The 12,000-nt window shown below is 36.5% G+C and overlaps 2 protein-coding genes across 2 annotated transcripts; one reads left to right on the plus strand and one right to left on the minus strand.

Annotated features, from left to right (window-relative positions):
• Positions 1–729: 729 nt before the first annotated feature.
• LOC110683524 (5-methyltetrahydropteroyltriglutamate--homocysteine methyltransferase-like) lies at positions 730–5,260 on the plus strand. The gene is made up of 12 exons (XM_021859915.1): positions 730–878; positions 1,420–1,779; positions 1,878–1,965; positions 2,195–2,322; positions 2,412–2,803; positions 2,878–3,041; positions 3,295–3,375; positions 3,460–3,626; positions 3,711–3,816; positions 3,900–4,150; positions 4,274–4,475; positions 4,639–5,260. The coding sequence occupies exons 1-12, from the start codon at positions 730–732 to the stop codon at positions 5,005–5,007; spliced, it is 2,457 nt and encodes an 818-aa protein (XP_021715607.1). The 3' UTR covers positions 5,008–5,260.
• A 2,718-nt stretch (positions 5,261–7,978) lies between these two features.
• On the minus strand, positions 7,979–9,307 carry LOC110683294 (inactive protein RESTRICTED TEV MOVEMENT 2-like). Its single transcript, XM_021859644.1, has 2 exons — positions 9,016–9,307; positions 7,979–8,806 (listed from the first exon to the last, which is right to left on the minus strand). The coding sequence occupies exons 1-2, from the start codon at positions 9,113–9,115 to the stop codon at positions 8,223–8,225; spliced, it is 684 nt and encodes a 227-aa protein (XP_021715336.1). The 5' UTR covers positions 9,116–9,307; the 3' UTR covers positions 7,979–8,222.
• Between the last annotated feature and the right edge of the window lie 2,693 nt (positions 9,308–12,000).

Consider the following 12,000-nt stretch of genomic DNA (forward strand, 5'->3'; position numbering starts at 1 on the left):
ACTGAAAGAGGCAAATTTAGGGTTTTTAGTTATATAGTCTGTATTTGGGCTAAATTTAAAAGGCCCAATTATAAACTACAGCAGACCATTATATAAATGTTGGTAACTAAATTTTGGTGTTCGGTTTTAATTGGATCCGAATAGGGTCAATCCGATCCGATCCGAAAATCCGAATTTTCAAAAAATCTCAATCCGATCCGATCCGATTTAAAGTTCGGATCCGATCCGAATTGATAATTCGGTTTGGATTGGATTGGATTTCGGTTTTTATCCGAATTATGGACACCCCTACTAATAATATACTTGGTAATAATACATGCTATATAGTAGAGTGGTAGAAAACAATATGATTGAAAACTAATGTTACATGCTCTCGAAAGTGGAAGAGAGGACAAGAGAATCTCTGTTCCTAAAGTATTCATCAAAAGATATATTCCGCAATTCTTACCACAAGATCATGTACTATTGTATACTATGAAGTATGTGCTTTTTTTTCATAACTCGAGTGAAGTAGGGCCTGTTCTCATTTTCTAATTTCTTTCTTTCATAAACATTTCATTTCAGCTATATTTTTTTACGAATGACCACTGCCCTACAAATTCTAGTCGTATGATAAAATAGTAGTAGTAGTATAAAATAAGGTGATGAAAAACTAAAATTACACTCAAAAAGGACTTGTGAGTTTCTGACTGCTGTAGCCGTAGTTGGTGGGAGAGGGAGTGAGTATAAATGAGCCAATTCTCTGTATCTTCTTCATTGGCACCCTTCACTTCTTCTCTTTCCTTCATTTCTCTTCGTTCTTTTTCTCTTCGTTCTCCTTTATTTTACTCCAAACCTCGTTTCTCCTACTCATATCTCCGACTTACACTTCGTTCCAGGTACCCTTTATCTCTTTCTCTTAAATTTGCTCTTTTTTTTTTTTTTTTTTTTTTTTTTTTGTTTAAATTGGTTGATTATGTTGTAGTTATTTGTTTGAATTAGAGTAACCCAATTTCAATTTGAGTTTATAAACTTGTTGATTTTAGTGGGTATTTGTTAATTTTTGATTTTATTATGTACCCTTTTTAATTTGAGTCATTATGACCCTTCATTTTGATCGAATTATTTGTTGTGGGGTTTGTGTTTGCTGTAAATCAAGTTTGATTTTTGGAAGTTTTAGATAAGTTGGAGTTTGATACTTATTAGGGATCATGTGGTTTGTTTGATACGCCTAGAGAATGTGAAAGGGTGTAAAATTATTTTTGGGGTGTAACGTATTCACCCTGTTGAATGTATGATCAAGAGGTTTGACATTCATTAGAATTCTTGTGGTTAATTTGATATTTGACCCATGTTTTATAATTGTTTTGTTAAGATTACTAGAAATAGAAATGTGATTGAGAAAAATTATATATGACTGTTAATATTTGGTATTTGTAGCACAAGAACAATGGCATCTCACATTGTTGGGTACCCCCGTATGGGACCTAAGAGAGAATTGAAATTTGCATTGGAATCCTTTTGGGATGGGAAGATCAATGCTGAGGAATTGCAAAATGTTGCACGTAGTTTGAGGACGTCGATTTGGAAAGACATGGCTGATGCTGGGATTAAGTATATTCCTAGTAACACCTTCTCATACTATGATCAAATATTGGACGCCACTGCGATGCTTGGTGCCGTTCCCCCAAGATACGGATGGAATGGTGGAGAGATTGGGTTTGATGTTTACTTTTCGATGGCTAGGGGTAATGCCACTGTCCCTGCTATGGAGATGACTAAGTGGTTCGACACCAACTAGTGAGTGATTTTGACATTTGCATTTACTCATTGTTTTTGAATGATGTTCTATGTTCGTCATGGTTGTGAATGTAATATTTATCTGCTTGGTTTTGCAGCCACTACATTGTACCAGAATTGGGTCCTGACATGCAGTTTACATATTCCTCACACAAGGCAGTGGATGAGTATAAGGAGGCCAAGGCTGTAAGTTTATATTTTTCTCAAGTGTTTGTGGAAATGTTTACTTGGTTTGTGATGAGATTTTGTGGGATAAATGTAATAGATTTCACTTAATGTAATTACAAATTCATAGAAAATGTAATTAAAGCTTGAGAATTACCTCGTATATAAACAACAAATATATATGAGCCTTAAGATAGTACTATAAGATGGCATACTAAGTTTGTGGCTTTATCTCTATTTTTTCCTGCAGCTTGGAGTTGAGACTGTACCCGTTATAGTTGGCCCAGTGTCTTACCTATTGTCATCCAAGCCAGCTAAGGGAATTGAGAAGTCTTTCCCTCTTCTTTCTCTACTTGACAAAATTCTTCCGGTCTATAAGTAAGATTATCAAAGAGTTACACTTCCTTTTGTTCTGTTGAGTAATTCCAATCTTCCATTTGCTAATACTGATTGTTGCATCGATACAGGGAAGTGATTACTGAACTTAAGGCTGCTGGTGCATCCTGGATTCAGTTTGATGAACCCAAACTCGTTATGGACCTTGATGCTCATCAATTGCAAGCCTTTACACACGCCTACTCAGAGCTAGAGTCTTCTTTATCAGGCTTAAATGTTCTCATTGAAACCTACTTTGCTGATGTTTCAGCAGAGGCCTACAAAACTCTCACCTCGTTGAAGGGTGTAACTGCTTTTGGATTTGATCTTGTTCGTGGCACAAAGACCCTTGAATTGGTCAAGGGTGGATTTCCATCTGGAAAGTATCTTTTTGCTGGAGTTGTGGATGGGAGAAACATTTGGGCTAATGACCTTGCAGGTTCTCTTAGCAACTTGCAGGCTCTTGAGGGCTTTGTTGGAAAAGGTTTGTAGCAAACAAGTTCTAATTCAATGCTAAAGTGCTAAAATTTGCTTATGCTAATTTTGCTTGTGCCACAGATAAGGTTGTCGTATCTACCTCATGCTCTCTTCTTCACACTGCTGTTGATCTGGTGAATGAAACTAAGTTAGACTCAGAGATCAAGTCATGGCTTGCGTTTGCTGCTCAAAAAATTGTTGAGGTGAACGCCTTGGCTAAGGCATTGTCTGGTGAGAAAAATGAGGTGAGATCTTATCATTCACTATAATTTGTAGGGCAGTGGTCATTCGTAAAAAAAAATATATATATAGTTATAATCTTAATGTTGGTATTATAATCTTAATGTTGGTTTCTTCTTTAAGAATTATTCAATTAAGACATGCAGTACTGTGCCTAAATGTCAAATCTGGATTTTTAAAGTCATGCGGGATCATGAATGTTCTTTGTCAACTCTGTTGTTTAAAGGCCTGGTTCATTAACTATCATCCCCATTGCAGGCCTTTTTTTCATCAAATTCTGCTGCTCAAGCTTCAAGAAAATCCTCCCCTAGAGTGACTAATGAGGCAGTGCAGAAGGCAGTATGTGCATTTAACCTCTCTTTATCCTCTGTTGCAGTTGTAATATTTCTCATTTCTCATGCTGATATTTTCTATGCTGCCTAGGCTGCTGCCTTGAGGGGATCTGATCATCGTCGTGCCACAAATGTAAGTGCCAGGTTGGAGGCTCAACAGAAGAAGTTTAACCTTCCACTCCTACCTACCACCACAATTGGTTCTTTCCCCCAAACCATGGATCTCAGAAGAGTCCGCCGTGAATTCAAGGCTAACAAGTGAGTTAATTTTCTTGGAGCTAAGAAATGTTTTATATTGTTACAGAGTTTGCGTTGCCAAGTGTTCTTACCTGAATGTGTTAGGATCTCTGAGGAAGAATATGTGAAGGCTATAAAGGAAGAGATTAGAAAGGTTGTCGAACTCCAAGAAGAGCTTGACATAGATGTTTTGGTCCATGGAGAACCAGAGGTGAGCTCATCCTAGGTTGTAAATTTTGCTGTTTTCCTTGTTTTACGTCTAGAAATCATGTCTAATGCTTATTTTTGATGCAGAGGAATGACATGGTTGAGTACTTTGGGGAACAACTATCTGGTTTTGCTTTCACTGTTAACGGATGGGTCCAATCTTATGGGTCTCGATGTGTCAAGCCTCCCATCATTTATGGTGATGTGAGCCGTCCGAATCCCATGACAGTCTTCTGGTCCACAATGGCCCAGAGCATGACAAAACGGCCCATGAAGGGAATGCTCACGGGCCCTGTTACAATTTTGAACTGGTCTTTTGTCCGAAATGATCAGCCTAGGTAACAATGTGTTCCCGACTCTGACTGAGCTGCTTTGTTGGTGCATTTTTCTTTTAATCCAAACTGAGTGCTGTTGCTGTCTCTAACAATTCTGTAAACACATTTCCTTTCTACCTTCTTCAGGTTTGAGACTTGCTATCAGATTGCCTTGGCCATCAAGGATGAGGTTGAGGATCTTGAGAAGTCTGGAATTAATGTCATCCAGATTGATGAAGCTGCTTTAAGAGAGGGTTTGCCTTTGAGGAAGTCTGAGCAGCCTTTCTACTTGGATTGGGCTGTCCACTCATTTAGGATTACCAATTGTGGGGTTCAAGACACAACTCAGGTTCTCAGTCTTTTTGAATTTTTGGCTACTTTAATTTGATCAATGCTTAAGCAAATTATTCTTTACTTTGGATTGCTATAAACAACTTATCTGATACTTGTATATTGCATTTTTTTTTTTTGCTTCCCCTCTTTTCGTGGGAATTTGGTTCATGGACCTGCAGATTCATACCCACATGTGCTACTCAAATTTTAACGACATCATCCACTCTATTATCAACATGGACGCTGATGTGATCACCATCGAGAACTCTAGATCAGATGAGAAACTCCTTTCTGTGTTCCGTGAGGGTGTCAAATATGGTGCTGGCATTGGCCCAGGTGTTTACGACATCCACTCCCCAAGAATCCCGTCCACAGAAGAAATTGTGGACCGTGTCTCCAAAATGCTTGCTGTCCTTGAGTCTCACGTTCTTTGGGTTAACCCTGACTGTGGTCTGAAGACAAGGAAGTATGCTGAAGTCAAGCCAGCCCTTAGCAACATGGTTGCTGCTGCCAAGACTGTTCGCACACAGCTTGCCAGCAGTAAGTGAGCAACATCGTCTCTACTAATTGAAAAAAATAAAACGTGAACGGAAGGAATGAAGGTTTTCACTGTAACAACTGAGATCGGTTTGCTTTTCATTTGCAACTTTTTTTAATGTTACCTTATTCTTTTTTTTTTCCTTCTCTTTTCTTTTTCTTTCATGTTTTTTCTTTTCTTGTAATCACTTGAAGGCACCTCATGAGCTGTTCAAATTGTGAGCATGAGTTTATAAATACAAAAATTCCTGTTGTATACTTGTATGCTGTTAGCTCCTTGTTCCAATTCATCTATTATTCCCTGGTGTTACCTACGTCTAGCCTCTACTTGGTACTAAGAATTCCAAATGATTACTCATTTGCGCTTTTAGAACGGAAAAAAAAAAGTCTGCGGGTGTGTTCTAACCTCTTATGTGTTGCAATGTCATTCAATATCATTATAAGTAAAATTAAAATCAGGCTGCAATAAATCCATTTTTGCTTTAGAAGAAAAATCTCTAAAACTTAGAGGTTATAGCAATATAAAGATATTTGACATTTATGGACAGTGTTATAATTCAGAAATTTTACAGTTGGCAATTAGCCATTTAGTTCAAGTACAAACACACAGGAAGCATTTTGTTCCAGAATTTGTCTCTTCAAAGCCAATAATAGTATCAAAGTGCTTCATATCAGGAGTCCCTGAAGAATTAAGCCCTTTCTGCTCTCATTTCCTGCAAGGCTAACATTCTGAAACACAGAGGTTGACGAATAAGAAAAAACAGCCATGTACAAATCAAAGTTACAGGAAATGTGTGTTGTAAAATCATGGACATATCCTAAGTATTCGGTCATCAAGGATGGTCCTGACCACAATCCGTTCTTCACAGCCTCGGTGTTTGTCAATGGCTCCTCCTTTGACTCGCCTACTTTATGCAAATCGGTGAAAGAGGCTCAAAATAAAGCTGCTGAAGCTGCTTTAATTCATTTCATCTCTCTGTCTTCTGCTCGTCCATATCCAGGTACAAACCTGACACCGGATTATTTTAGTCATTATTCAGTTCAGATTTGTTTTCTGTACTCTGCTTGTTATACTCTTATGCTTTCGATGCATGGAAACTCTTGTCCCTCATGATGGTTTTATATCTTGTTTCTGAAACATGGAAACTCAAAATCTTATACACTTAATTATTAGTCACAAAATTATCTTTTCTTCCAAAATCTCTTAGAAAACATTTTTTTTGTTGATGCTCCGTAATTCAAAACTTTATCCTTTATAGATTTTTATAGGAATGTTATTGATTTATTGCACAAGGCTCTCACATTATTGTTGCACTAGGACATGTAATCTCCAAAGATGGATCAAAGATGAAGGAAACCAATAAGAGTATTCTTCCTGCCAAATCCAAAGAAGGAGAGAAATTTCAGTTTGGTTTTGATGAACTTTTGATGTCTGAAATTCTTGCTATCTAACAATATGTTAACATAATCAAAGCAGTTACCAAGACAATGCCAGAAGTTAAGCAAGAGCATCAGAACAGTACTTCTGTTTTAGTCGGAAATTGCAGCTTTAAGAATTCAAAGTCTGATGCTAATCAACAAGAAAAAGAGATGGAAGCTGCCAGGCTTGATATGAATTCATTGTCCCTTGAAGAATTTCCACAGGTTACAATAGAACAATCAATCATATAACAAAATTGATCACGTTATACTTTGTTTTGTAATCAACTTTGTGATAAAATATGATTGCATGGTTTGCATTTGTTATTTTAAACAGGACACTGGACCTAAGTTAGCTGAAGGAAGAGAACCCAAATCCAAATCCAAAAAGCACGGAAAGATCAATCCTACAGAAGATGATGGTTTTCTTATCAAGGGTAAGTCCCTTACAGAATTCAGAATTAAACTGTCATTTTTTTTTGGCTATCAAGAAAAAACTTAGCCGTTTGCATCTGTTTCAGTCTGTTTTACTGTTATGTGTTTTAATACATTTGTCTATGCTTCTATGTCATGTAAGCCTACATGTTAAGGATTACAGAAAAGTATCTATATGGGATTATGAGGTAATTTTATTAATATACGGAGTAATGTTCAAATATAGGTAGATTTGTACCTCCTTATACATTCACTTGAAGATATATGTGAAGAAATTAGTCTACTAAAAGTAGCATTTAGATGTAAAAGAAATTAACTAATGCATGTCTCAGTAGAGCACTTTGCACAGTTGTCTAGCATTGGGGCCATTCTCAGGTTTCCTGCACTGAACATAGTTTCCTTTAGGATTTAGTCAGGAAAGTTTTTTGTCTGGATTATTTGTGAATTATGGTAAATTTACTCCAAGCAACCCCTGTAGTTTGCATAGTTTTTAAATCTTGTTATAAACAACTTATTTGTGCTATTAGGTAAAACTGGGGAAATTTCTATTTGTCAGGTGAAAAGGCTTTAGCTTCAGCTGATAAATCTTCGGGTTCAGAGAAGCAGAAAGATCCTGAAGCGACCAGTTTCTTGCTTTGCAACCGGGTCAGAGTCTACTCCTATGTTCCAGAAATAGCTAATCTTCCCAAGGGGGTTACTGTGCTGCAAGTTTGTGAGAACAAATGGGTTGCTGTGAGCCTGGATTTCCCAAATGAGAAAGGCAAGTAATGAAGTAATGATTAATTTATACTACATAACTTATACTACGTATTTTTTATCTGGGAATCAGTTAGATTCTTAGATAACCTTTCTTTAACAGACATCTGATTGAAAAAAGACATTGAGAGTTGTTTGTAATCTTTAATGGAGGACCAGGTGTGAACCTTATTTTCTCTGATGCAGTTTTCTGCTGTTTCATATCATTATTTTTAATTATCTATGATCAGTCGTCTCTAATTGTCACCTTAATTTGAGGTGAGGAAAGTATAATTTTAAATTTTTAACCAAGAAAATCAAGATGGTGCTCCAAGCCCAGCTCGTGCAATATCCTTGGTTATCCTGTATGCACCACCATTATACTGGTTTGAGAACAGTAATCAGAACTTGAGTTATTATTAATGAGGATAACAAACTGGCATTATCAAGAAAAACATAGCAGTTATTGTTTTATTGCTTGAAATTGCATGTTGGGTAAGAATTGTCAGCGATTTCAGATGAAATCTAGTGTGATATACAGGTCAGAGGATGGCATTTCAGGACTAAATGAACTTTTTTGTGTCCATCTGGAAGTAGTAGTACTCCTGCTGCATCTCGTTTTTTGGGATTTAGAAGCTTAGAGTTCGTGATGATCGTATTCCATAACACTTTTCTCTTCAACCTTGGTGAACGATTTGAACATCTTGATAGCTTGGAAGCCTAGAACCAGAATCAGAATAACATAAACAGCAAGCCTTTTCTGTGTTCCTGACTTCCTTAGCTCCTTAAAAAGCTCACTACGACCCCCAACTTGTTTACGAATCTCATTTAACTCTTGTTTTACTTTGCTTCCCTCGTGATCCTTGGCAGGGGTCTCATCTTTTTCTTTCTTCTCCATATTATCATCTTTGTCTTTCTGCTTCGTCTTTCCCTCTGTAGGAGCTTCGTGTTGAGGCTGTGGTGCAGGATGTTCTGCTTCTGCAGCAGTTTTCCCTTCATCATGTTTCTGTTCAGTTGTTGCTGGTGTGATCAACTTTGGTTGCCTGAGGTAAAGTATGCCTCCTTCAAATTTAGCAGTCATATCCTTCAAATCAATGTTCGATGGCACGTTAAACTCCTTGTGAAAACGCTTCCATTTGTTGTCACCAATTGGACGTTCTCCACTTATTTTTAGGATTCGCGATGTTGTTAATTGAACCTTCAGTTGCTCCTTCCTAAAACCTGCATTTATAGTTTCATTATATGGACATATTAAGCCTTAAGCATTCAAATAGGTTAGCTATACCTGTTTAAACCGATATAACTAACATTAATAAATCGAGCTGAATGACTCAACCAATACTAAATCCAATCCGAAAGATCTATTTGCCACCTCTAGAGCCTATAATAGACGATATACAAAGGTTGAAAGAAGCAAGAAGTTATGTTACCTGGGAGATAAAGAAGTAAGGTGTCACATTCTTTTTCAGATAACAAATCTGAAACAGGCTCGAAATCTTCATACTTGCGCTCAGAAGTGTTGGACATCATCTTGATTTCTTATTGTTGATAAGGATGTTGTTAATAGAATTATTTGTTGTTTGTGATGAATGCTTACATTTGGTTTAATTGGAAATATTTATAGAAATTTATGACTTATTAGAGAGATTCTTGCATGTTAATTTGCTTTCAAATTGGATTATTCCAATGCTTCATGTAGACAAAGAAGGTGACCTCTGTTTTGAGGGAAAGAAAATTCTTTATGTTTCTCATGCTACTTTCCTTTCCTTTCCTTTCATATATACTTTTCTCCTCGACTTTAGTTTCATACTCTTTCGATCTCATAATAATTGATGCCGTTGACTTTTTTTTTCAACTTTGACCCTCTTCAACTTATTAATTAGTAATTAATAATTATTAACATTTTATTTATTTTATATATATAGTAATAGCATTAAAAGAGGTTAAAAGTGATAATAAACAAAAAAAAAAAAAAACCTTGTCAATTATTCAGGGATAGAGAGAATAATAATTAATGATGCAGCTATCAATTTGGTAAAATAATAGTCCACGTGCAAGTTGTGCATAATTGTCCTACTTGAAGGAAGAGAGGGATGACTAGTGTATAAATCTAGCAAGCAACTCATTGTCACATTAATTGGTTTTATGATACGGAGTAGAATTTTGCTCGTAATAGCTAGAGCTGTCAATTCGGGTAAACGGGTCGGGTTTGGGTCAGGTCAATTCAGATTAATTCTATAACCTATGCGGGTCGGGTTTGGGTTGGGTCATGCTTGAGTCGGATCACGTCTGGTCATATTTCTTATCGGGTTTAGGTCAGGTTAATAACAGATCGGGTTACATTCGGGTCGGGTGAACAATAGATTGAGTTTGATTCGGGTTTTCACCGGTTAAAACGGGTTAGGGTAATTCTCGGTTTCGAATCGGGTCCGGTTCAAGTCAATAATTTGCGGGTTAGAATCAGGTCGGGTCATTAGTCGAGTTCTGTTCAAGTCAATAATTTGCGGACTATAATCAGGTCGGGTCATTTTCAAGTCGGGTCATTCTTGAGTTCAAGTCGGGTTCGGTTCAAGTCAATAATTTGCGGGTTATAATCAGGTTTAATCATTTCAAGGTCGGGTCATTCTCGGATTCAAGTCGGGTTATGTTCAAGTGAATAATTTGCAGGTTACAATCAGGTCGGGTCATTTCCAAGTCAAGTCATATTCGGGTTCAATTAATTATAAATAGATAATTATTATTTTTATCAAGCTAATTATTTCCTTTGGTTATAATATATATGGCAATATACTAGGGAACTATAGTCTATAATTTAGGAAGATAATTATCTCCTTTGACTATACAAAAAATATATACTATATTTAACTATTAAATTTGAGGATGATGCTCCTTTCTTTTGCTGGCCTGGACCGACTTGGTCTCCCGAGACAAAATGCTTTGATTAACAATAATAAGGTGGTCTAAATTGCATTTAATGTGATTTGAAATCGGATCATAACAATTTGAATCGAATTTAAGTAGGGTCAATAACAAGTCATGTTAATCTCGAATCGGGTTAGTAATAGACCGGGTTGAATTTTTGGATTGGGTAAGTAATAGGTATGGTAAAATTCTGGTCAGGTCAATAACAAGTCGGGTTGAATTTAGGTCATGTTAATAACAAGTCGAGTTGATTTCGGATCGGGTTTTTAACAAATTGGGTTAAATTCGGTCGAGTTAGGAACGGGTCGAGTTGAAGTAAGGTCAGGTTCGTAGCAAGTCGGGTTACATTCGGGTTTTGATGGGTTAAAACGGGTTTGGGTAAATTTCGGTTCAAGTCGAGTTCGGTGCAATTAAGTTAATTAAATTGGTCGTTGTAAACCGGTAAATCGGTGCAAGTTGTAAACCGGTAAATTGGCCGTTTAAAAGCAAATTGAATGGTTTCACACACCCAATTTGACTCCCGGAGGGTATTAGGTACTATGGTAAACATTTCGGCCATTTTTATTTCCAGACGAAAAAAAGTTAAAAAATTCCGAAATTAAAGGCTAATATCCATGCTTTTTGAGAAATTTCGGAGACTTCAGGGCCAGGTGTCGAAAAGTCTTGAAATTCTATGGGATACATCTCGGGGTCATATAATGCCATTTAGAACCATATATGATCATTATTTGTTGTCATAAATGTTAATTAGTGGTAGGCTTGAATTAATGAAATTGGTGCAAGTTGTAAATCGGTAATTTGGTCGTTAAAAGGAAAATTAGATGGTTCCACCCACCCAATAGGACTCCCGAAGGGTATTAATGAACATGGTAAACATTTCGCCAATTCTTATTTCCGGGCGAAAAAAAATCAAAAAATTTCAAAATTAAAGGCTAATATCCACGCTTTTTGAAAATTTTGGAGGTTTCGGGGCCCGGTGTAGAAAAGTATTTATATTTTAGGGGATACATTTTTGGGTCATATAATGTCGTTTGGAACCATATATGATCATTATATGTTATCATAAATTTTCGTAGTAGACTTAAGTTAATGAAATTCGTGCAAGTTGTAAACCGGCAACTAAATTGGCCATTAAAAGTCAAATTGGATGGTTCCATTAACCCAATTGGACTTTCGGAGGGTATTAGGGACCATGAAAAACATTTCAGCAATTTTTATTTATAGGCGAAAAAAAAGTCAAAAATTCCAAAATTAAAGGCTAATATCCACACTTTTTGAGAAATTTTGAAGGTTTCGGAGCTCGGTGTCGAAAAATATTGAAATTTTAAGGGATACATATCGGGGTCATATAATGCTATTTGGAACCATATATGATCATTATTTGTTGTCATAAATGTTCATGGTAGGCTTGAGATAATGAAATCGGTGCAAGTTGTAAACCGCTAAATTGGTCGTTTAAAGGCAAATTGGATGGTTCCAACAACCCAATTGGA

This window comes from Chenopodium quinoa, unplaced genomic scaffold, assembly GCF_001683475.1.
Source record: "Chenopodium quinoa cultivar QQ74 unplaced genomic scaffold, ASM168347v1, whole genome shotgun sequence".
Lineage (NCBI taxonomy): Eukaryota > Viridiplantae > Streptophyta > Magnoliopsida > Caryophyllales > Amaranthaceae > Chenopodium > Chenopodium quinoa.